The sequence below is a fragment of the Myxocyprinus asiaticus genome, chromosome 28 (assembly GCF_019703515.2).
Source record: "Myxocyprinus asiaticus isolate MX2 ecotype Aquarium Trade chromosome 28, UBuf_Myxa_2, whole genome shotgun sequence".
Taxonomy (NCBI): Eukaryota; Metazoa; Chordata; class Actinopteri; order Cypriniformes; family Catostomidae; genus Myxocyprinus; species Myxocyprinus asiaticus.
Window position 1 is genome coordinate 22,017,746 of NC_059371.1, and position 27,200 is coordinate 22,044,945.

Consider the following 27,200-nt stretch of genomic DNA (forward strand, 5'->3'; position numbering starts at 1 on the left):
TTGTGGTGTTCAGGGGGTGTAGTAAGAGTTGAAAATCAATAAAGGGAAAGTGTTGCTGAGGCTGGATTTGCTGTCTTGTTTGTGTGTCTGCTGGATCACCAAGGCACTGACAGAGAAGACACCTTAAAGGGAAAAGGGACCCACAACCATTAACCAAACACACTCACCTTCACCCACAACTGTACAAAAAGTATCCTACAGTATGTTCATGGGGTGAAAGCATCAGTGATCTAGGCCTGTTTTAAATTGATGAGTTTTGTATGAAATTTTGGCCCAATCCTGTTGTAGCCTAGAGCATGATCTGAGCAAGAAATTAGACTACTTGTTTGTTATTGTTGCTCTAAACAATTAGACCCAGTAACCGTGAGCCATGATGCAATGTTTTCTCTAATGTAACTTTGAAAGTACTATGTTCAAGCTCCAAACATGACAAATAACAAAAAAAAAAAAAAAAATCCAAAGTAGTCATATGACTCATGCGATATATTCAAGAGTCTTCTGAAGGCGTATGATTGTGTTGTGTGAATAACAGATGAAAATGTTAATTATTCGTTGAAATATGATGCATCAAAGCGCGCAATGCCAGGTTTGACATCCATGACATCACACTCTGTTGGTTTTTGGTTGTCTTGTGATCAATTGTCATTGTTGTATTTGGTAAAACATGTTTTTACTTGCCATAGTGGAACGTGTATTCAGATTTGAATGTGCAAAATAACTCCATTTGTGTATCGTAAAAATCTTTTCAAATAAACAAAATGTGTGATTTCAGTTTTAAAATGATTGTCATCAACATTATGTTCATGTTCCCTACAGAGAGGTCTTTCTTAATGCTTGTTTAAGCTAAATCTGGAAAAAGTGGGCAGTCGAATGCATTATTTTATGCTAGAAATGAATATAAATGGTAACACATCAATATCTTCTTTTGTTGTTCAGTTCAATATTATGGTAAAAGAATATTACAGTACTATGTCGAGTACATTATTTTTATATGTGTAGTAGATGTCACAACACATCCACACCCAGTGATTAGGAGTCTGTGCTCTCGGTGGTTTGGACAGTGTTTTATTTTGAGGCTTTACCTGCTCAATCATCACCATGTAGCCAATCAGCATGGCCTCTGCACTGAGAATGATAAATGGGTGTTATGTGTGTTTTAACCCTGTTAATTACAGTTAGCTTGCGTCGGTCACCCACTGTGGATTAACGTGGCTTTGGAACGCCGCTGATCTAATGCCTAGTGTCTGCGTGTCTGTGATCCACCACCACACCCAAACAACATAGCAATGTGTAGCTTTGTGTGCACGTGTGTGTGTTGTTTGAGAACTCAGCAGCTGCTGCTGTCTAAGGTCTTAACTCCCAAACACACACATAACCACATAAATTGCACACATTGCACACACATACGCACAGCTGGAGGGCAGCACTGATCTTGGTGCAGGTATTAATTTTAATGACTAAAGCAGACAGAAAAGCTGCAAAAGCTGGACTTAACACAGACTGTTCACTGATACAGGTAGCAACACAAGCAGCCTTACACCCCAGATACAAACATTCATGTATATCATGTAAACCATAACCCTACCCCTAAAAGAAAATGTATTGGATGAATTTGCTTTATTTATAAATACATTTTCAGATTGAGGACCGTTCATATTGTCCCTAAAGGTTTTTTGTCAGATTTACCTAAAACTGTGTTTACATGAGATTTAAAATAATTAGGTTATTCTCTGCTTTTGACACCGAAACGTAAACAGGTATGCGCACTACACGTGTACACTGGATAAACATGTAAAGGTGTTTATATGTGGCGCAAAACTGGGGTAATGGGCAAAATTCTGCGTTTGCTGATCAGTTTAAGGATTTAGCCCTATAAAAGAAAAAACATTTAAAGCGTTTACATGACCTTACATGGTGCATGTAAACGTGCTCATTGTCAAAATCACTAATAGCATAAACTATCTCACATGTACGTGCATTTACAGTATGCTCAAACATACACACACAAACCTGAAGCCTCTCGGGTGGATTATCTGCTGTTTGGCAGAACACACTCTCCCCTCATCCCCTGCGCTGGGCCGCATTGCTCCTGTTCGCCTGCCCGGGGCCTGGCTCAGGTTTCAATGAGAAGGCTAAAATATCTCTCCTTCCACCTCTCTTCCTCCACCCCTCTCTAGCCCAAGAGTCTCTACACATGTGCTGGTTTGAGTTACTACCCAGTGTGCCACCTGCTCCAGAAGAGAACCACACCCCTCTCTTTCATCCACTTAATCACTCGCTCACTCATAAATTAATATTCAAACACTCCAAAATGTACTCACTTGCCAATGGTGAGAAATTGCAAGAATTTTATGGCCAGATATATATATTTTTTATATATATAAAATATATATTTTGTCTTTGTGACAATGGGATTATTTAGCAGTTTCTTCCTATTTTGTTGTATATTAGTAAAAAAAAAACAGTGCAGCTAGTCTCTGCCTCTCGGTGATACTGCACCTGTCACAAACACATGCAGAAGACCTGGTATGTTTTAGCTCCTAATACATCATTATGGTGGTTTCAGGCAAGAAACATTCCACGTATATGTGTCGCTGCATGGAGTTTTTGGGAATTGTTTTTTGCTGTCCTAGATATTTGTAATACATTTTCTGCAAGGTAAAAGTTGTTAAAAGACGCACAAGTCGCGACAGATGTCTTCTTTGAGGCTAGGGTATACTTTGTTTTTCCCGTGCTCTGTTCTATATTGTGCGTGGTCAAGAGCTCAGCCTTTCAAAGTGTACTCTTTTGACAGTGGACCCAAATGGGCGCATTTGAAGCATGCGCACTATGACTGCTTTGCGATACTCTTTTAGCACAGTCAATGCCAGGTGCATGCACCGATCATGTGTCTAAAAAAACTAGGCTGCACGCTGACAGTTTGATTGTACTGTGCTGGCACGCAGAAAATCGAAGTATACTTTGGCCTTGAATAGACGGTTTGTGTGTTTGAATTGAATCACCGAGTGTCAGTCTATTGTTCTTACAATTGGATTTAACGGTTCCTTAGAAAGTTACTGATCGAACTGATGGAACAAACTTATTTTTAAACTCCTGTATTGAATTGAAAACACTCGCACAATCAGTTGTAAGCTTACATAGAGGTAGTTTTTTGGGACAACTGATTTAATTTTGTTTTTCTCGTCCCACAGAGAACTCTCACACGTCTGCACTGGAGCCAGGCAGTCACATGACCCCCGAGGAGCACTACAGGCGCATGATGTCAGCTCTGAATGAGCATGGCTCTTACGAGGAGCAGCAGCAGCGCCTGTACCAGCTGGCTAACAACATGGGCATCCCAAGCCACGGTGAGTGTTTGTGTATGCGAGCCTGTTTCTGTACCCACTCTAATTGGCCATGTAGTCTTATTCCTTGATACCACACAAACAGCTCGAGCTCTACTGCTGATATTACTGACAATTCTATTTGCGATCTCAGCCCACCCAACGGTAGGATGTCAAATTGGGTGATCTGCGACTGCTGCCACACAGTAAATAATGCTGCCATTGGGCCCTGAGGTTGACTGGATCGATTTGGCCCTTTGATTAGCTGCAAGCTAAACCTCTAAATTACTAACACCATGGAAACTGCTCCTTTTCTCTTTTTTCTTCTTTCCTTTTCAGATTTACGGTAAATGACAGCGTACCGTGGTTAACGTAAAAGGAAGTCATGAAAAAAAAAACGATGTAAAAACTGAAATCTAAACTAAACATATTTTTAATTTATTTGTTTGGTTACATTTTAACTGTGCTTTTATGTTTTTTCAGTAGCATAAATTTAATCGTCACATTTTTGCAGAATCTAAGAGCCTACGACTTCAAATTTTATTTGATCAGTAATAATTCTTAATTACTGCTTGCAAATCCAAGGGTTGGATGCTATAAAATATGTAAATGCCCCTCTCCTACATCTGTAAGAAATTAGTGCCACTGTATGTGCCGTTAGTGTCTGGTATTTTATTACATTTTATTGTTGCACTCTCTGTCTCCTCCACCTAATAGTTTCTCTGTTTTTTTGCAACTGCACTGAGGCACATTGCAGACAAATACGCACAAAGCACGCCAAGGTGCCAATTCCATTTCCAAATCTGTAAAATCTTCCTCCCATCTCATCATTCTCACTTGCTTTCACTTTCCCAGCTCAACTTCCAATCTCACTCCATCTCTTCTCCCCATACCACCCCCCCCCACCCCAAGGTGTGGTTATTTGTGGAAAGGAATTTGAATCTGAAAAGAAAAGATTGGGCGTTTACCCTCTGTGAGAAAAACAGCAGCCACATGATTTGTGGGGTCACCATCGGTCCCTCCCCCAGTTTTCTGGAAATATGTCAGGTGTATGGTTTCATAATGGTTGCCATTAAAAACAGACTCACCAAGCCAAGGTGTTGTTCTTCCCCTGAGGAATGCAAATGTGCTGGCTTGCCCCTGCACGCTGAGCTCATAAGCCTGCGATAAGGCCGTGCCAGTCAGCCACTGCCAACATGTCTGGCTTCCAGGACTTTGATGAGCCAGATACCTACTCTCACCTTTTCACCAAATGATCTACTACAGTGGTTTTCAACTGTTTTTTCTTCAAGAACCAGATTTTACATTAGACATCAAGGCGACCCAACACAGTACCAAAAATGTTATCTTACAAATGTAAACAAAGTAAAATCAAACATTGAAAGTTACCAATATTACAGTGAACTGCACAGGGCCAACAATTTACATAACTGTTACCATGATATTAACAAATTTGGTCTCTAAATATGTCTTGACCTACGATGATTTAATGCTCTCTGTAGCAAATAATTCACACAGCTTCAAACAAATTGTGGTTAATTCAAACCATGTTTTTCCTTTCTGTAAGTGAACTCTTATTAAATCAAATAAATAAAAATCTGGTTTGTATTGTTTTTTACCTTGCATAATTTTGTTAATGGTTTTTGAGGATGAAGGGATAATCAAGCAACCTGCCCATGTTGGCATCTGCCTAATTTGGCTTGTTTCTATCAAGTGACTTGGCACCACAATACTGTAAAACAAAAGATATGGGAAGCATTTCCTCCTGTTTTTACAAGTTAATAAGCCTGATTATTTTGCCTTATTAAATATGCGCCATTATATTTTTAGTTGCATTATGTTTGCATTTAGCATTAACCATTGTACCTCTGCTGTCCACAACCCTGTCAGAATAGGCCTGCGACCGATTTTTGGTTTGGGAACCACTGGTATACTGTATGCATCTGCAAAGTTTCTTTTTCTTTTTTTTTTTTTAAAGCTTTTACGTGTTCTTTAACCTTCCTTATACTTTTCTTTAGCCCTTAGATGCTCAGATTCTTCAAGCAGAATTTCACGTTGAGACAAATTTGTCCCAAATCAAACAGTCCCAAACATTCTCTTCTCACTCTCTCATACTTAATGTGTTTTTTCCTTTTGTGCTCAAGTTGCTTTTAATTTATGTTCTTGTTTGTTAGTTTGTTTGTTTGTTTGAGCTACATGGCTCACACAGAGCTGTTTTTGACTTTTCGGGAGTGAGTTTTCAGCAAAACCTCTCTGGTGCAGGGAAGCGTCAACCCCAGCTGTGTTTCCACCTCTCTTCTCTTCCTCCACGTGCCTCCATCACACCCTCTCCCTGTCTCTCTCCTTTGAGATGCCTTCTTTCTATCCAGCACCTTTTTTCTTATCTTTGCACCTTGCTTATGCCTCCTCCTTTATACACCAACACTGAGCCCGCCCCACCCTCTTATGCGAGCCTCTGAAGTGTGTCTGGAAGTGTTGATGCAGTGCTGGGTTCTATACAGTAGAGACTTCGAGGGCCCTTTGACATAGGCAGAGAGTAGGGCCGGGCCCCTTTGACCAATCCCCCCCCAGACACACGCACACACTTCTCCAGAACTCTCAACGCACAGCCCTGCTTTTATATTCTCACTTTCTTTCCTCCCTCTTTCTTTCTCGCCTGGATCCCTGCAGAGCATCCTTTCATGTGTTTGAAGTGGAGGCCCTGAAATGAAAGGGCCGAGAAGGAGGCATGGATAGGTTTGTGTGAGTTTGTGCATTTGGAGGGGGTCTATAAGGTGTTGTGCACCTTTAGCTATGGCCATGTGGTTGCTAGGAGCTTGAACACACACACATACACATAACCTTCTCCCCTCATCCCTCTTTTCTTCCTTGATTAAAGGAATGGGAGGGAATTAAGAACTCAGGAAAAAGGAAAACATACTGCCTTCCACTCCAAAGTTCACTGCCCTTGGATCTGTCTTTCACTTTAACACCTCCATGGCAGTCTGTAAGACTTCCCAATGAGTTCTGTGCCTGTCACAGGCTCCTGGCACACGCGGACCTGTTGTGCAATACAGAACTTCTCAAAGGCCATGTACATATTGCAAAGTTTTGAGAATATAACAACTAAGTGAATCCCTTAAATCATGCTTCGGTATGTGTACTGAATACAGGAGACACTGCTAAACGCACAATCGTTGGCGTAGTGATAGCAATGGTTTGGCGTTTCTAAACAAGAAAGTTGGGTTATTTATGGATGTTAGCTATTTTTGCTTGAAGAAATATTTGCAACCACAGATGTAATAAAGGCAGGCCTTTTTTAGTAAACTGCTGTTGGTAAAAGAACGGTGTTTTTAAAAGAAGCGTTCATTAAGCGACTGCTTTTAAACGGCATGCTCTTTCTTGACCGAAATGTTTAGGTTACCCCTAGTGGTGGTTAATCGTTGGGTTACCCAGGACATGTACATCTGTTTCTGTCATTTTGTTTCATTGCACCTTTGATAAGTTATATTGTACTATATAGTGTACAAGTTTCATGGGTGCATTAACAAGTTGTTCAGTTTAATTCTGTTCACACTATGGATTTAGTGCAAATTCGGTTGTTTCAACCTGAAACTGGAGTGAATTTGGTTGTAGGATGCGGTTGTCACTTCCAATAAATAACCAAACTCTGTGTGTTTAGAACATAATTAAGCACCCAGAACAGAAGTGACAACCATATTTAGCTGCAGTGTAGATACGGCCAAAGGCCTGCTAAAGCTTTGCCATGGGAGCACTGCGTATCTATGCAGGGTTCCCACGGTCATGGAAAACCTGGAAAATTCAGGGAATTTTAAAATTGTGATTTAGAGGCCTGAAAAAGTCATGGAAATTTTTATAGTGTATGTACATTTTTCTAGTTACACTCCACTCTAAATATTTCATCGCTAGAAATTGCTCTTTGTGAGTGTAATCTCTATAAAATAATTTTTTTTTAAATCCTACATTGCAAATCTGGATTACAAATCCTTTTACAACTTCGTTGTCATGATGACAAAAACCTGCAAACCCAGTTGTGGATGTATCTTTACACAGATAAGTTTAGTAAGCAAATGTATTACACTAAAATCATGTTAACACATATAATGTTTAAGTCTTGAGACTATACTTTTGAAACAGTATTTTAGTGTTTATGCACTGGCCCCATTCACTTTTATTTTTATTTAAGTGCCTTACTGTCACTGAAATTGATTGATTGATTTTTAATAAACGAGGGGCAGGTCAAAAGTATTTTATCTGGTAATCAACATTATGCTGTTAATTTAGCTTAATTTGTTTTTAAGCCAGAACATTCTATCAAGGATTCCACGCTAACACTAACTCAGACTATGCAAACCCAGGGTGTGACAGAGGACGCAGGGTGAGTGTGGGAGGGAAGCAGTAACACTGGTGTCAAGCTGTCACTGTTTGGATGAGTGGTGTGCTCATATGTGCAGCCCCAGGTGAGCCTGTGCAAACTTGCTGTGGTGCAGGTAAAAGAGAATAATTCATCCCTGGGAACCAAGCAGGAATAGAGTAGAACCAAGAAATGGGGCTTCAGGGCTGCTTTGAGTTTTTTCTTTTTTTACTGTTTTATAATGCTGTATCATGTCTGCAGACAGACTGCTAATTTCTCTGGTCATCTGGAATGAGCGTGTGACCAAACAAGCAGCATTTCTGCTTTTCCACAGTGTAGATTCTTCCTTTTTTAATTCTCTTTCTTTTATTCCCTCGCACGGGCTGTTAGAGGTTTGTCCGCTGTCAGTCCGGGCCCCCGCGAGGCAGTGCAATAAACAGATCAATACAGCGGGGCTGTGCACATTAATATCTGTCACGGTGCCTCCGACCCGATCACTCAGGCACACACGCTGGCCTCGGAAATGGCCGCCAGCTCCCAGGGGAACCGTCTAATTAAAAAAGGGCCAGAGGAGAGAGAGAGAGAGCGAGAGATGAGTGCGAGGGAGAGGAAGAGGGGATGCATGCAGGATGGATTTTCTATTTAACACCCTTTCATTAGAGAGTGTGCTTCCTGTTGTGACACTGTTTGTTTGGTAATGTTGGAGATAGAATGGGCTGGTCAGACATCTATGGATCAAGGAAGAGGCCAGCGGCTCGCTCACATTTTTACCCACAGAGAACGTGTTATTTCAAACAAACACTAAACATACTAAATTCCTGTAAGGTAGTTTTTGGCTTTATTTTATTGGCTTTCATTTGAGCTAATCATCAATAGCAAGCATCTCAATTACTATTACTTATACTTTCATACTCATACTTTGACTTGGGTGAATAAGCAGCCACCTTGTTACCACCCAGAACACCCTAGCAACTGCAATGCACTAAAAACCTTTCAGAACACTTTAGCAGCCACACGGCAATGCCCAGGCAACTACTGTACTGTCCCTACGTATCTTCATAAAATGTTAAAATCTTGTTTTATTTTGATATGCTTTATTGTTACTTTTTTGTCTTAAATAATCCATTATGGCTCTATTTTACCATATTATCTATACCACCAAACCACCATTTTCACACTGAATTACCATGAACAATATACTTCATCTGCATATTTTTCACTCATTTTCATCCCTTATTGCTTCATTAACAATGGAACCACGTGAACAAGGGCACTTAGTGTTATGAACATCGGCTCTGTTTCTGTAAAGGATCCTCGGGACTTTTTCTGAAACGACTTGAACAAATTTTGGGGTGAATTTTTAATTTTGCCCGTGTGTCAGCCTACTGATCCTGCTCTGGTACTACTGGACTGGAACTTTTTGACTTACTGTGTTGGTTCTGAGCTAGACTGACAGATTTGGCTCTGACAACACAGACAGAACAGGTTTCTGAATTTAACTGGTCTGTTCGTTCCATTCATAGAGCTGTTGCGTGTGCGTCAGGAAGCCATGGCTGCCGTTAGAAACCCTGGAGGAATGGACGCCCACGTCCCCACTGCAGGCAGCTCCTCAAGCCAACGACGCAAACAGGGCCTGCCCCAGCACAGAGATGCGCACTTCCCTGAGCGGTAATATATACATGCACACACACAGTCAAAGCTTAAACTTACTCAATGATAGAGTATCTCTTTTACACATTTTACCCTCATGCACACTTTTACTGCATACTGCTGACTTGGTTTCAGACTTTGTTCTAACTATCCATGAACGTTTCAAGCATTGGTTATTTTTTGTCATCACTGAACATTTCAAAATCATAGCCAATCACAACATATTTTATGTTTAATAGAGCTTTTAAAAAAAAAAGTAAAATATAAAGTAAAAATCCAATAAATTTTCTCCATAGAGGAACTGACCCTTCGCTAAGCCCCGCCTTAAAAGCGCTTCTGACCAATCCTCTCTTAGCAACTGTTGCCCTGCCGCCATAACTCGGACACGTGTTTGCTATTTTCCAATGACAGCCTATGGAAGTAATGTGTGTTTGAGTACTTTTAAGCAGGATTTTAACAAAATTATAAAAAATAAAAAAAACATTAAAACACATTGTTGCTGCGTCATTTGTAATAGTGACTCGAGTTACCCAGAGATACACAGTGTTTTTCTTTCATTTTTCAAAATAATCTTTAAATAAATCTGGAAAAGAGCATGATTTGGATTAAACTGTGTCAGCCCTCATTCCCAAATGAACATATAACATCTGCAACAACACCTACATTTGCTCCAAGGTAAATTAAAGCTATTAACTGAAAGTTTATTCATTTATGTACTGATTCAAGTCATAATAAATCTATAGTAAATAAACAGTTCACAGCATATAAATGAGTGTGTTATGAGACGTTATAAACAGCTCTGTTCACTTACGCTAATGTTATTAGATGCGTAATCGTTATTAAATGTTTTTCTCTTCTCAAGTGACTGTAATAATCGTTTGCCTTGATTCTAATTCACAGTCTCCACAGTTTTTAATCAAATTACTGTGTAATGTAACAATTTATTTTACAAAAAACTTCAGATAAATATGCATTACAATGTCACTCTTCATAACAGACCACGTAAAAATATAATCCATTCCGTTTATGAGAATATTTAGCCAAAAACCGCGTCCTTCACGGCAAACTCCCATTCATTCCAATGGGGAGTTCTGCAGAGCTTGTCAGAGCGAGCAACTGTAACTAAGGGGGCGGAGCTTAGCGAAGGGTTAATTGATTTTAGCGATAATGTATACATTATTTTAGACAAATCTACCATGAGCTTTGAGGTTGCTAACAAATAGTATATTATTCTGTATTAGCCACAAGGCAGTGTGTTATACATTTTTTTTCTTTTTTTCCTTTTTTTTTTAATCATGTTTTGAAATAATTGCCCAACACCAAGCATGTCTGTTTGGCTCATAGTTTCAAATTTTTTATTAAAGAATTCAGGAATTAAAGGAATATTCTGGGTTCAATACAAGTTAAGCTCAATCGACAGAATTTTTGGCATAATGTTGATAACCACAAAAATGTATTTCAACTCGTCCCTCCTTTAAATAATGCAAAAATTACAGGTTATAATAAAAGCACTTACATTAATTCTTCTTGTGTATTATTTGAGCTGTTAAGTTGTTTAAATATTCATTTTTAAAGTCATTTTACGGTTTTAGTGTTTGTTGACATTACATCATCATGGCAACAAAGTTGTAAAATTGGCTATAACTTTACACAGAAATAGTTACTAAGTGATTTTATAACACTAAAATCATGTTTACACTTATAATGTTTATGTCTTGTGGCTATACTTTTGAAATTTTAACATTCAAAAATTGGCCCCCATTCTCTTCCATTGTAAGTGCCTCACTGTAGCCCAGATTTTTTGCTTTTTTAAAGGAGGGGCAAGTCAAAATGAATTTTTGTGGTAATCAGCATTATGCCACAAATGCTGTGGATTGAGCTTAACTTGTATTGAACCCAGAATGTTGAATGGAACCCGGAGAAATTGAATGGGGAAAAAATACTTCCGGAAGCACAACTGCTGAAAAAGTGGGTGGTCACTGTTGTTCTCTATTTCTGTATTATATGTCATGTGGTTATGTTAATCAGAACCAATGGCATTTCACTGTGGGTGGAGCTACCGAGTGCAAAGCAAAATAGAAAGCAAGTGACCGAAAAAAAATTGTCTCTTGTTAAGTCAGATTAATATGAAAGAGATATTATCATTTGTCACTTTTACGTCATATACCTGTCCCATACCAGTGACTGAAATCACTAGTTATGCTTTCTTGACTCAAGATTGTGGGGAATGGTAAATTGGATCTTATTGTGTCTGTTAGTGTCTGTGTGAGTTTTCATTGATAAATGTCCCTCTGCTGAGTGGAAACCTCAGAAGCACACTCTAAGACCACGGATACCAAAAAAATGCTACGCTTTAAAATAACATGAATATTGTACATTAATGATGAAGCCAACATCCGATTATAATGAATACTGCATGGGTGTTGGAGTGGGCGACTACCTGAAAAAAAAGAAAAAAATTGAATTATTCCCAGAAGAGGAAAAAAAGGGAGGGAAAATAGAAGTTGGCGCAAAGGCCATGGAAAGACTAGAAAATCCACTTAATGGGATGTGCCAGTGGGTATGACCTCTGGGTATGACCTCTTTACATCCCTGTTCGATTTGATCTTGTCAGGAGGCATTTATAGGGCTCAGGACAGAATGGGTCGCTAGGACGACACACGCTGTTCCCCTCCCCACTACACAGTTTCCAGACAGGTTTCTTCTTCTGCTGTGTCAGGCTGGTTGGGATGCTCAAACAAACAGAAGAATGTTTTGAAAGCGCCATTGAGACAACCTATGAATTATTTGCTTTTAGTTGTCTCTGCAAATTAAGCTGGAATAGGAGATTTACATGGTATTTTGACATTGAAAAATATTACACTTTTAATAATAAATGTAACTGTTTATTGAACATTGGTGTCTTTTATTAAATTGATGTTGCCACTGTTTTATGAAAGCAATAAGCCACTAGAGTCCATGAGTTATAGTGATTTTACAACAGAAAAGGGTTTTTTTGGAAATCCACTTCATTTGATGCCTCAGAACATGCCTTACTTTTGGTTAAATCATGGTAATGCACAGCCTTTTATGGCTTATTGCTTCAGCAACTCATGGGCTGCTTCCTAACAATGCAGTCCTGGAGGTCTGGATGGGCTACAAGCTTTTAACACTGGCTCTTGTGTGACTTTGCTAACCCCTCATAAGCATCGACAGAGAGCCTGCCTGGCTAAAACGGTGGGCCGGAAGCCATATCTCAAGCTCACCTTCCTATCGACTCTTCATAATTGATTATCTGATGCCCATTAGTGGCTATAGTTAAAAACAAATCATTACCAAGATCAATAGTCCTGCAGCCACGGCCGGCCATTTGTCTAGGTTTAAATGGCATATTGCATTTAGGGAATCTGCAAGGCAGATCCTAATGTGTTTGGCATGTGGGGCAACTCTAGCAACAGACAGCAGTCTTTGGGGGGGGGGTGTTGAGGAAAAGCCTTATGCATTTTAATGTGCTTCCTGTGCAAATGTGTTCCCACCTCGAGTTGAGGTGAGGCGGGTGCGGTGTGGCGAGCTGCTAATCCCTCGCGCTCCTCTCATTAAGGGCCATCCTGTCAGCTCCGCTCTGCTCTCTCGTCTGGCCAGTTCAGAGCTTTGCCTCCACCTTCACACACACACACACACACTCCACACGGCTGTTGCTTTCAGGCAGGGAGTGACGCCACTGCCACTCTGACAGGTCGTCACACATCAGTGAACACAAATGCCGTCTACTTGCCCTACCACCAGCTAGGTTGCGAGACAGCTAGAGAAAGATCGACAGATAGAGAGAGAACTAGAGACTGTTAAGGGTAGAGGGACGAAGGCAGTGCTGTAAAAGATGTAGGGGTAATTTAGCCGGTAAGCAGTTGATGTGCCGGAAATAAATGGAGCAACATTTTAACGTGTTATTTCAAAGGAATATTTCACCCACAAATAACATTTCTGTGATCATTTACTCACCCTCTTGATGATCCAAACCTGATGACATGGAACTCAAATGGAGATGTTAATGTTAGCCTCAGTCACCATTCATTTTCATTGTATGGAAAAAAAGATGCTATGAAAGTGAAAAGTGACTGAAGCTAAAATTCTGCCTAACATCTTCATTTGTGTTACACTGAAGAAATAAATGTGTACGATTCTGGAACAACATGAGTGCAGTAAATGACAACATAATTTTAATTTTTTAGTTAACTGAGCCTTTAAAATGCTCCCTAATTAATGCAAAGAAACAACTAAAAGGAAGCCATTACTGGGTTGATTGTCCTTGAAAAGTGTGAATATTGTGGCTCTGTGGCACTTTCTACATTGCTGTTTGTTTGAACAGGCCCACCACTGGCACAATATTTACAATACACCAATTATGCTTAATAAATATACAATGTGTAAGATCATGTAAAGCCTCAAACAGTGTTCTTTTAGCTGGAAAAGGTCATAAAAGTGCTGTGAGTTTGGGCTGGGATTATCTATTTGGCCAAACAATGGTATATTGTTTGAGTTTAAGAAACCTGCTTGGAAACAGCAATTATTTTTGCAGGTTTGGTGCCTCTAGTGGAGCGTAAATTACACACTGTAGCTTTAAATTAGGGCTGTCGATGTAATGCTTTAGTTTAGTGTGATTAATTATATGAAAAATAACACATTAAAATTAACACAATCATACCCCTAATGTCTACATAAATTCTGTTATAAGGTATGCTCCTACCATTGGAGCAATTCAAGCTTGATGTGGCAGTAGGGGGCAGTCAGCTCCAGCTGTAAAGGCAACATGCCTCGTCAAACCAACAAGATCAACAGGCAGCTGAGCCTTTCAGAAATACGCTCTTGCACTTAAAGACAGCTGGATTGAACACAACAGAATACAGGGATCTCAAGACACATTTGTCAATGTTTCAAATGGCAATTAACTTGACATAGTGTTCTAAAAACACAGAGCTTGCGACTAAAGATGCTGAAAACTAGTGAAACGCAGCGCAACCAAAGTGAGACCCTCCAAAAGTGCCCGTCTGATGCACGAGTACATAGATCAACAATTAATAATAGGGTTATGCTCAATGATAATAATAAAACAAACAATAATTTGATTTTTAAGCCTCTTTTTGGATTGTAGACAAGCTTAACTTGTCTGCTGCCACAATATATGTACATGATGTAATGTATTTGAATTATCTAATTATAACATTTACAATATTTTCTGTTTATAATTATTTAATATATTATATAATAAATTATCTTTATTTTGGGATCTTTCTCAGTAAATATTGACATATATGTGATTATTTGTGATTAATTTGATTAATTGGCACATCAGATAAAAATTTTTTATCAATTGTATATTTTTAGTATTTTTGTTGTTGTTGTTGAAAATAGATTCGGCCCTCCACCGTATCTCCCTATTTTAATTTGTTCTCTCTGTTGGCCCCAGTTTTTTCTTTCTGTGGGCCAAAGACCCAGATTGAAATGGTTAATGCTTGCCTCATTCCAAAATTGCTTCCTATAAAAGGAGAAGCACGTCTGCCGGGCATGTCTCCCCATGATTACAGCTAATTACTATCGAGCGGACGGCTCGCGGCCCCAGTCATGCAGCTTTAATTGACCGTTATTCATCTGTGGGCGGCGCAGGGCGGCGCAGAGTTTGGCAGGCCTGGCCAACGCTGCCCGGGCTAATTGTGAGGCCTGAGGGATTAGGCCAGGTGATTACACACTTCACAGTGTAATTACATAAGCATGGCTGGGCTGCCGGCCCGACTCCTGGCCCCAAGGTCACGCGCTGCCTTCTTCCAGATTAATTGGAGCTGCCACAGAAGTGCGAGACACCGGCGGAAAGCGGTTATATGATTAGCATTAACATTTCAACAGCGGCACAATCGATCGATGATCTCCCCTCCCAAAACCTTTGTGTCTTACCCCCCCACCTCCCCCCACACACACACACACACACACACACACACACACACACACACACACACACACACACATGCTCTTTACATCTCTCTCCCTCTATCTTTAGATTTTTTTCTTTGTTTTTTTGTTCAAGGATGAACACACACAAGGGCTATTTAGTAGAGCACAGCAAAATATGGCTTCTCTTCCTCTCTTTTGGTTTCAGATGGTTTTGTTTTTCGCCTTTTCTGTTTGGATGTTTATGTGTTTGTGTTCTGCTGCGCTGCTCAGTCTCTCTCCCCCTGGAGCAAGCGGTGCTCAGTTGCAAGTACAAAGCAACCGTGCTGTTCTTTCGCCTGCTTTAGGTATGAAGGGTTTCACATATATTTATGGATGTGTGAGTTGTGTTGGGGGCTTAGTGAAGACGTGCAGTAAATGGAAGGGCTTGTATCGGCAGTAAAAAGCTTTAAGGATATACTGTGGTTCAACCAAAAATGAAAGTTCTATTATCATTTACTTACCCACATGTCGTTGCAAACCTGTATGTCTTTCTTCTGTGGAACACAAAAGGAGAAATATGGAATAATGTGCTGTTTGCTCTGGCAAAAATGTGGACTGAAGCTTTCAAGCTTCAAAAAGAAGCACAAATTCAAGTATTATAAAAGGGGTCCATGAATCTCATGTGTTACATTATGTCATCTAAAGCCATACAATAGCTTTGTGTAAGAACTAGACAGAATTGTATGTCATAAAACACTGATAATTTTCCCCTTCAGTGAGCTGGTAATTGCGGTGTCTGGATCACTGGATCAGTCTGATTCATGAACAAATCATTCAGACTGCTTTTGTGAACCAGATCAACTGATTCATTAAAAAGAATCATAAAAAAAAAATAAATAAAAAAAATAAAAATAAATCATTCACAAAACAGACATTGCTACTCTCATGAACTCACAAAATAGAGTTTCAAAATTTTCAGTTAATAACGACCAAAATTTCAATCTGTTTCTCAGTCATAGCTATCGTATGGTTTCAAAAGACTTGGAATATAACAAATATAGCATACTTTTATGATGATCTTGCATCCTTTTGAAGCTTGAAAGCTCCAGTCCTTGAGGCTATGCGACACGCCACCTTTTTATTGGCTGAATATGGCAGAGAGAGACAGGTAAAGGAGGGGTGTGTGTGTTGGGGTGGAAGAGGAAGGACTGTGTTAATTAGTGGGTGCTTCAGCCTGTAGCCCGAGTGAGGCTGGGGGGCCGCCCCAGCTGTCAGAGTATGACATGCTCTGATTGTGCATTCAGGCCTCATTACCAGAGTGGCAGGGCCACAGAGCGAGGGAGAGCAAGAGGGTGGTGAAAGCAGGAGTGAGAGGTGATGATGGTGGAGATTGGGGGAGGCCCAGGATACAAACAGTGCTGCTGTCCGTAGCGTGACAGAACTGATGAGGGGCTACTGTGGCTTGTATACACCATAGGAAGTGATAAAAATAACCAATGGAAGGGAACACAGCATTACCATAACACCACATAATCGACATTTTGATTATGATCTGTCCTGTGATAGATGGGTTTCGCTCAACTATGCTCATATTCAGAGCAAACAGAGAGTAAAAATTACAGTAACTACAAAATCCACACTATAACCAAATAGCTTTGAAGACTTTTTTTTCTCAGTTTCAGTGTTGCTATAATTACTGTATTTTGCCTATGTGGGGCAGCATACCAGACTATACAAATCGCATCATTACCGTAATGCCACACAAACATACCTGGCTGTACAAAACTTACATCATTACCGTAATGCCAAAAAACCATAGCAGACTGTACAAATCCTATCACTACCATAGCAGCACACAACTTTACCAGACTATACAAAACCTGTATCATTACTGTAATGAAACATAGACATAGCAGACTGTACTAAAACCTATCATTAACATAACACACAACCATACCAGACTGTACAAAACCTGTATCATTACTGTATTGCCACACAATACTTTACACAGTAAATGGGAAGTAAAATGCTGGTTTATGTTGACTTTAAGCAGGTTACCAAAGATACACATCCAGTGACTACAGTAATAGAAGTTAACAGTATTCAAACACTGAATACTGTTGCAGTGCTAGTGCTGTAAGATGTTGATCTGTATACAGTAGAAAAACAGTAGCAGTTGGTTAATAATTGTTTGTTTTTGTGTGTACACAGAGACATCTCACACCCTCCTCCATTGCTGACCCCGCAGAATGCTCCTCACATCGCTCTGGGGCCTCATCTGCGTCCCCCATTCCTGGGCATGCCTTCTGCCCTCTGCCAAGCCCCAGGTGAGCATCACTTCTGCCACATCCACATTAACACACACTCATATTAACTTCAGGTTTAATTAAGCTTGTAAAAAGAAAAATATATATATATAGTATATACTGGTGGCCAAGAGTTTGGAATTATGTACAGATTTTGCTCTTATGGAAAGAAATTAGTACTTTTATTCACCAAAGTGGCATTCAACTGATCACAATGTATAGTCAGGACACTAATAACATGAACAATTATTATTACAATTTGAAAGAAAAAAACAAGAAAAAATTAACTTAAACTACTTCAAAGAGTTCTCATCAAAAAGTCCTCCACGTGCAGCAATGTCAGCTTTGGAGATCCTTGGCATTCTAGCTGTCAGTTTGTCCAGATACTCAGGTGACATTTCACCCCACGCTTCCTGTAGCACTTGTCAGGCACTTCTCACGCACCTTACAGTCTAGCTGATCCCACAAAAGCTCAATGGGGTTAAGATCCATAACACTCTTTTCCAATTATCTGTTGTCCAATGTTTGTGTTTCTTTGCCCACTCTAACCTTTTCTTTTTGTTTTTCTGTTTCAAAAGTGGCTTTTTCTTTGCAATTCTTCCCATAAGGCCTGCACCCCTGAGTCTTCTCTTTACTGTTGTACATGAAACTGGTGTTGAGCGGGTAGAATTCAATGAAGCTGTCAGCTGAGGACATGTGAGGCGTCTATTTCTCAAACTAGAGCCTCGGATGTACTTATCCTCTTGTTTAGTTGTACATCTGGCCTTCCACATCTCTTTCTGTCCTTGTTAGAGCCAGTTGTCCTTTGTCTTTAGAGACTGTAGTGTACACCTTTGTATGAAATCTTCAGTTTTTTTTGGCAATTTCAAGCATTGTATAGCCTTCATTCCTCAAAACAATGATTGACTGACGAGTTTCTAGAGAAAGCCGTTTCTTTTTTTGCCATTTTTGACATAATATTGACCTTAAGACATGCCAGTCTATTGCATACTGTGGCAACTCAAAAACAATCACAAAGACAATGTTAAGCTTCATTTAACAAACCAAACAGCTTTCAACTGTGTTTGATATAATGGCAAGTGATTTTCTAGTACCAAATTAGCAATTTAGCATGATTACTCAAGGATAAGGTGTTGGAGTGATGGCTGCTGGAAATGGGGCCTGTCTAGATTTGATCAAAAATGACTTTTTTCAAATAGTGATGGTGCTGTTTTTTACATCAGTAATGTCCTGCTATACTTTGTGATCAGCTGAATGCCACTTTGGTGAATTAAAGTACCAATTTCCTTCCGAAACAGGAAAATCTGTACATTATTCCAAACTTTTGGCTGCCAGTGTATGTATACATATATTCAATTCAAATTCAAAACTTTATTACAGACTCAGGGTCCAATTAAAATACAAGACAATACATAAAATAAGCAACATACATTTAAAAAATAAATAAAATATATAATTCATACAAATCAGTGTTACAAAGATGCAACGGTACCAATGTCTCCACAGCTTGGATTGGTAGTGTATAGTACTGTATATATATATATATATATATATATATATATATATATATGATTCTAGAGCTTTTCTCACAACTCAGTTTTCTTAATTATTTTATTTTCAGTTTCTTTTAACCAACTGGTGTCAATCTGAACTATGGACATAGTGTATTTGTGCTAGATTTATTTAAAATAGAGGCCACTTGGTTTGATATTTCATATATTGCAAATACATTCATACATTGGGGCCACTGTTCATCACATATACCATGAATAATATACAAGTGTAAGTGTATATTAGTATGGTGTCTGTGAACAGACAATGTTTATTTGTATAGATGCATACTTTATCTACAGTATGTACATATGTTTTAGGATAGTTTTATTTCGGATGAATATATGAAATATCCCTGTCCTGCAAGATGTAATGTTCTCTCTGTGTTGTGCGATAGGCTATGGTTTCCTGCAGCCTGCTCAGGCAGAGATGTTTGCACGTCAACAAGAGATTCTTCGTAAACAGAACCTTGCTAGGTAATGTATTATTACAGAACTGCGACTTTGACCATCAGTTCTGACACAGAGAAATGCATCTCAACAGACCCTAAATTGCACATTCTACACTAAATTAGCACAGTGTAGAATGTGCAACTGTTTGTATTAAACCAAAAGGAACAGTGTTACAGTGTTCCTTTAGTCATGAAAAAGACAGAAAATATCAAGGAATTTGAACATTCTAGGCCTGGAAAAGTAATGGATAATTCATAGAAAATTTTACTAATTTTACTAGTGTATGTTTTTTTTTTTTTTATTCTCTGTTCTAAAAAAATTAATAAGCTAGAAATTGCTTATTTGTGAATGTCATATCAAATATCCTTCACCAGTAATCAGAATTGTCCGGAAAAGTCATGGAAATTAATTGGTCAAAAGGCGTGGGAACCCAGGATATAGTTAATTAATGATGCGCACAAACACTGTGATCTGGTTCATGATATTATGCAATTAGTCAAAAGCTGCCTCATTGTGCCTCTCTGATTGCCATTTGTTCCTCCAGGTTGGAAATGTCTGCTGAGTTGTTGAGGCAGAAGGAGTTAGAGAACCTACACAGGCAGCGACTGCTGGCTGACCCGCTGGGTTTGCATCCCGGGTTACCCGCCGAACACCCTGCTCTGCGCAGCCTTCAGGAAATCCCAGAGGGCCACCCGCTCCGAGAGGAGCTCAATCGCCGCAACGCCATGCTGGTTTTACGCCACAACAACACCCCGTTACTCTCCCTCAACTACCAGGGGGCAGCAGCAGGCACTTCCTCTAAAGACCTCAGCAACAGGAAGAGCCTGAGGAAAGGAGGACCACTCCGGGGGGACCAACATGGGGGGTCGTCTGAGAATAAAGAGTTGGAGGGCTGTACAAGGGACGAAGACAACGAGGGACAGGATGAGGACATGAAAGACTCTGAGAATGATGCAGAGGTTGAAGACAGGCCTGAGAGGACTTCCAAAGTGGATGGACATGGGCTCAGTTCAGAGGTGTGCCAAGGCAAGGATATGACCAAGTCTAGTGAAGGGGCGAAGGAGTTGGGAGAGGGGTCGGGCAGGCTCAGTGTCCCTTGTAGCTCCACTGGGCAGGAGTCACCAACCCACCACCTCTTCACATCAGGACTGAGCAAGAGTGAGGCCAAATATCTGCCACCAGGAACTATACCAACCTTACCCACCCTGCCTGGACAGACGCTGCCCTTCACCTTTCCATATACCAGCCCTTACTTTCACAGCGGTGAGTTTACAGTCTATAACATTCATAAGATAAGAAAATCGAATCCTATCCATTGGAGATCTAACTGGCTATGTCCGAAGCCCAAGGTAGTCAGTCACTGAAACAGGTAGTATTTTGTATATGAAGGTAGTGACTAAAGTTTCAGAATTCAGACTGATTTCCAAGGCACTATAATGTCATGTCTAATGATCTTCAACAAATTCAAGTGAGCTTTAGAGATACCCATGCAAATATTTAGTTACTAAAATGCCTATGTCTTGATAAATAAGAATGGACATTTATAAACTGATTTACATCTTTCAACCGCTCCTTTAGACACCATTTTTATTCTTTCAAACAAATGCTGAACCACACTCACAATGTGAGATACCATAGACATCTACTGTATGCTGCAAAAAATGGGCCAGATGAAGACATCGTAATTGACAGAATGTTACGCAAACATTGGATTCGGAGGTGCCTTGTTGACTTCCAGTCTCCAGATACTGCCTGTTAAGACAACATTTTTCAGCTTCCAGACACAGGCACAGTCCCAGACTTTATTTTAGAGGCATTCATTTCCATATCCACAAGTATATTTCCTCTAATTCCAGTTCTGCAACTTTCCTTTAAAACACACATACAAACACACTCAGTGCAACCATGTGCCTGCTCTTCAAATTTAACAATGTGTCTGAGCTCAAATAGTAGGCCTATTCCTTGTTGAGAGTGAGTGAGAGAGAGAGAGAGAGAGAGAGAGAGAGAGACAGACAAGAGCCGGTTAATGGAAAATGGGTCTACTAATGAGGAAGTGACCAGCTCAGAGAGAGGCTGGATAAACTCTACACAGGCATTTCATCTAAACCTGAACATATACATCACATACAAAAACATTTTGGCTTATACATATAAATGGACTAGTATACAAGATGTACAACTATACTAATAACAGGATGAGACCGAAGGAACAGCTGAGAGCAGAGCAGATATACACACAAACACACCTACCTGAAGAATAACATAAAAATAAATATTTGCCCATCATCATTTACTCACCCTCATGTTGTATGACATAAAAGGAGGTATTACCCAGAATGTCCAGGCTTTTATTTTGCATATAAACATAAGTCTATGAAGGTAACAGCTGTCAAGCAACAAAAAAGTACCATAAAACACCACCTGTTCCATACGACTCAAGGGTTATATTCCAAGTCTTCTGAAGCCATATGATTTGTGTGAGGAACAGCCCAACATTTAAGTAATTATTTACTGAAAACCTTGGCTTCTGCCTGTTTATATCTGGCATGTTCATGATACTTCAAGAACTTCTTTCTTTGCATACAGTCACGCAACTCAAGCAGAGCACACAGAATGGGGAGAATAAGCAGGAGAACAAACTGTACACAAACTTTGGTTCGTCATTTTTGAAGTGCGGAAACATGATATTTAAGGCAAGATTTTCAGTGAATTACTTACATTTCGGTCTGTTCCTCACACAAAGCTATCGTATGACTTAAGAGATATTGGAATAAAGTGCAGAAGTCAAGTGGAGCAGTTTTATGTTTTTTCTTTTTTTTTTTTTTTTTTTGTTGATGGACAGCAGCATTTGTCATACACTTTTGTCAGATGGACAAAGAGCAGCATGAACATTTACCTAAATATTTTATACATATTTAGTGTTGCACAGAAACAATTTGCATTGTGAAGAAAATGAGAGTGAGTAAATGATGACAGAATTTTTATTTTTGGCCGAACAATTACTTTTGATTTATGACTCCCTTAACTAAATACAAAATACAAGCCATATCAACATATCAGAGAAGCACATAAGGTTTGACACTGCATTAATATCTTGTTACATCAGGCAAGTAGCTGAAGTGTTTGTCCCCACCCAACTCAAATGAGTGAGCAACTTCAGCTATCTGAAACTCATTACCTGCAGTATCTCTCTCCAGCTGAGAGACCTCCCCCAGGAAGGGGCCCTGCCGCTGACCTTTACTAAACTCTGTAATAGGCAGGGTCAAAAACAGAGCGTGATGCAGGTGCAAGCAGGAACAGCAGGCTTTCTGTCTCTAATGATTTCTGCTTCCTCTCTGCCCGCCGGGCCCATAGGCGCCATGGGAGGTCTTTTCGTGGACGGAGAAGAGGCGGGAGCAGCCGAGGACATTAGCAAGTGGAGTGTGGAGGAGGTGTGCAGCTTCATCAGCAGCCTAGCAGGCTGTGGGGATTACACACAGGTGAGGACAAGAGCAGGAGCAGAGCGTTGGACGCCTCCCCTCCTCTCCCCTGCCTTTAACAGGGGCCATTGGAGATCTACAGCACAGAACGAAGATCACAAGTGCTGCAAATTTGTAGATGACATTAGACCGAAATAATAGCTTGCTTTAGTTTTTTATAGTGTTCTTTAAAAAGTTAGAAGGCCGCTCTGCGCTGCTCTTATCTTTCTCACTCACAGCTCTGTCGTCTCACACATCACACCACACTGGATGCCAGTCTGTTGCATGCTCAACGCATCACCTAAACCCCACCATCAACCACAGCGCACCACATTTCACTGCAAATGCTGCGTGCATGAGTCTCCCCATAGATTGAGAGTCATGTGAATTGTGTGACTATAGAGTGAACTGATCAAAGTTAATGAATGTCAGCTGAGGTCAGATCATCTCTTTCAGGTGTTCAGAGAGCAGGCCATTGATGGCGAGACTCTTCCATTGCTGACAGAAGACCACCTCCTTAACAACATGGGTTTGAAACTGGGGCCTGCACTCAAGATCCGCTCTCAGGTAAATAAATGACCTGCTACACAAGACCCCCTTTACACCTGTTATTAAGATCTGTTTCGGGTTCTCCGAAGTGGACAGCGCTAAATACAGGTGTCCCAAACATTTTGTGATTTGATCACTCAAACCATATTTGAAGTTGGTAGAAAATGCATGTAGTATAAATGGTAATTTGTCTTGCATCCCAGAAAACAGTGAAGGGTCGCCTGTGCACCTGTAAATTATCCACAGCTCTAAAACAAGGGTTGTAAAGTTTGCTCAGGAATTAAATGAAAAAATACCATGATAAAAAAACAAAAACCTTTGGGCACTTTTGGTCTTGTGAATTTGTTGAAAATAAAATATTAAAAAAAAATTCACACTCACTAGTTTTTTCATTTGTCTACTGACAATGTCCAAGAGTGCGTGTACATGCATAACAGGAGGATTTGTCATTTTTTGCTGAAATGAAATTTTTTACTCCGATTCTGTATTGTGTTTAATAGAATCCCATGAAGGAAATGACGGTGATGACATTTTTTTAATAAAAAGGCAGACCTCCTTTGTCATGCTATTAGTAAGGTTAATTTCATAGCTAACATTTTTATGTATCATAAATGCACACAACTAAATATTTTCACACTTTTTGCATAATTTGGCTAAATATCAGCTTGATCGGCAGTGACACACAATATTAATACTCTGCTCTCAAGTGATATTTACCTTGATTTTTCTTCTCATCTCAAGCATGCTCCTCACTGACACTTTTTTAAAAACTCGGGTAACAAGTACACTTACTATTGAAAAAACAAAAAATTATGCTGTGGAAGTCAATTTTATTTTCAAAATTTAAATAAATATTTCACACAATAAATATTGAAATGGTTTGTGTATTTCACTCTTTATAGTTTTATACATGTAATAATTTGTACTTTTATAATAGTGTAATATTAAAGTCTGTGTATGGGACAAAGCTAAAATAGACAAATATACACATAAAAGGCATTTTTAAAGTACCAAAAATAAATGAATAAATGATATTTAAGCCCATTTTAATGTGGCCTTCGTTTAAGAAAGAAAAAAAAAGTTAAATAAACATTTGTTAGTTTTAACAGAAATCATCCTCTGGGATATGAAATTGCCCAAAGTTAAACTAACACCCTCATATACATGCAAAAGGCTTCATGGAACTTGTTCAGTATGCCTGATATCAACATGCAGTGACAGAGATAACATAAGCACACACATCCAAGGAGGAATTCGAAGATTTCTTCCCAAAACATTTGTGCTTAAAATTCAAATATAATTGGAAGAAATGGTGTGGCAATTTTTTTGTGCTTTCTTTTTTTGCGATTTTTCATCGACACATAGTAACACACTGAGGTAGCGAGTGATAAATTTAGTCATTAAATCAGAGACCCTCCCACTGAAATCTGATCATAAGTGGTCACAGGAGACGCGTTACCACAAGGTGTAAACAGCAATGTGTATTGGCTTACCACTTGTGATCGGATCACCCAAGATGGATCAAAGTTTTCCATAGAGGCAAATACAGCTTAGATTCTCCAAATGCGGGTCTCGAAATAACTGCAGTTCTGTTTTGTATAAGTTTTTTCTGCATATTCATTTGTCTGAGCTGACATGAAAGCAGTCATCTTGTATCGTTGTTACTGTACATCCTTGTGTATTTCCTGTTGACTGTATGGTGAGAAATAACGCTGGCATGTGGCTGTTTCCTCAGGTGGCGCGACGCATTGGCAGAATATTCTACATGACCAGCTTCCCGCTGGCCCTCCCGCTGCCGCCATCTGCTATACGCCCAAAAGACAGAGACCCCCTGCCTGCCGAGACCCGCCCTCCTTCCACCGGCAGCACTTCCTCGCCATTCAGTGTGCCCGCCTGCCGCGCCTCCCCTAAGCAGGAGAACGGAAACCCATCCGCAGCAGGAGCCTACGACTCTACTAAACCTCCCTCGTAGAGTTGGCCATTAAAACTCTTGACTGCTTCTCCATATGGCAGAGGCAGTGCTCCAAGGAGGAGGTAAAGACGGAGAAAAGGCATGAAGGGGGCCCCCTTTGAACTATTCTTTTCTTCCTCTCATCCTCCCCTGCCACCCCACCATATACCCCTCCCAAAATAAAAAGGACCTTTATGCAGAGGTACTTAATCTTTTTAGGAAAAGTGTGGAGAAATGTGCCGAATGAAGAGAGACAGTGATGAAACAATGCGGGCTGAAACAGCTCCACCCTTCGCAATGGCTTTGAGGAAGCCAAAAAATCCAAAGATGTGCAAATAGGGACTTGGGGACGAGACAGGAAGCATTATAGTGTGCGAGAGGAGAACGTGAGTAGACAGCTGCTCTTAAACGGCATGCCAGAATTCAGCTAGTGCACAAGGTCAAACAGACACTGTAGAAAAGCATCTTTCGATGAGACGTGGTAACTTGTGGTATCCATCAGGACTTGGAAAGAGACATTTTCTTTTCCTGGTTTCTCTCCACCTCCTTCAACTTCCATTGTTTCAAATTCCTGTGAGTTGGTTTAGCTTTGAGAGACTAAACCCCCCAAAGAGGAGTCAGTATGAACTGGATGGAACTCATTTGCAGTTTTAACCAGTGCAACTATGCATTCCACCAGTCCAAAGCCAAAGGTTGGCTAGATGTGGAATTTTTAATGGAGATCAAATATTGATTTTGCCAGTGACGAAACAAGGTACACAGATACAGGGAGGTGGGATCACAAATGACCTCAAAAAGACAAAGAGACGTGGAAAGCACTTAAACTTCCTGTGACCAAAACCATCATCCAAAGCAATGACCCAACCGCTCACCTTACAAATGTCTGGGCCCCATTTTACTTTCACTACCGTGTAGGAGGAGCATCGGAGATGGATGTACTGGTATGCCCGTCCCAATGCCAGTCCATAGACGGAGGTCACAGTTACTGCTGTGGGAACTGTTATCCATAATTGTACAAAAACATGCTCAAGATGAGAATATAATGAAGATGAAATAAGTGGTACGTTTTGTTAAATGTAGTTGCACGAATTTAAATTTTTATTGAACAAAATTTGACTGGCGACTGACTTGGTGGTACTTTTTGTTCAGCTTTTTCTGTTTGCTGTGTATTGCAGTTTTAATAATCATGAGCCGCACTCTTAAAGGCCACTCAGCATATCAGGAAAAAAGTAATATTTATAGGGACTTCTGTTTGCCGTAGTTCGAGCAACAAAATATAAGTAAATTGCCCTTAACTTGAACCCAAAGAACAATACTTTTCTCTTTGTTGCAGGGAAACAGAAGGCACAAAGCTCTTTATGCAAATCTTTTAAATTGTTTGTTTGTTTTTAAATATGTAAGCAATTAATTAAAATCGTCTCTAGATTTCCCATCAATGTTTTTGTCTTTATCCTATTTTTCTATTCTCCACTGAGTGAAATAAATCCTATTGAAAACTTACAGATGCCTTTTCCCTCGTTTTTCTCTGGGTAATGTGTTTATTTCCAAACTCCTCCACAGTAGGCAGGGAGTGGCGGCCCCAGTGGATGGTAAATCCCCTGGTTGGGAGGAGGGGGAGGGTAGGGTTCAGGTCAACAACAGCTGTCAGAGCGTCAGGTTCAGTCACAGGCCAGGGCCCCCGTCTCCCACCTAACCCAAAAAAACA

General features: G+C 40.0%; 1 protein-coding gene across 3 annotated transcripts in view; it reads left to right on the forward strand.

Moving 5' to 3' along the window:
• LOC127418994 (sterile alpha motif domain-containing protein 11-like) overlaps positions 1-26,995 on the forward strand; it is an 82,238-nt gene extending 55,243 nt beyond the window's left edge. For 2 of the 3 annotated variants that reach the window (XM_051659997.1, XM_051659999.1), the window contains exons 6-13: positions 3,192-3,347; positions 9,201-9,345; positions 17,440-17,555; positions 19,483-19,561; positions 20,082-20,800; positions 22,892-23,016; positions 23,452-23,562; positions 25,280-26,995. In XM_051659997.1, the coding sequence (XP_051515957.1) occupies positions 3,192-3,347; positions 9,201-9,345; positions 17,440-17,555; positions 19,483-19,561; positions 20,082-20,800; positions 22,892-23,016; positions 23,452-23,562; positions 25,280-25,516 (1,688 nt within the window). In that variant the 3' untranslated portion in view covers positions 25,517-26,995. The remainder of the gene's footprint in view (positions 1-3,191; positions 3,348-9,200; positions 9,346-17,439; positions 17,556-19,482; positions 19,562-20,081; positions 20,801-22,891; positions 23,017-23,451; positions 23,563-25,279) is intronic. The other variant, XM_051659998.1, reaches the window with a different exon arrangement.
• Positions 26,996-27,200: the final 205 nt, after the last annotated feature.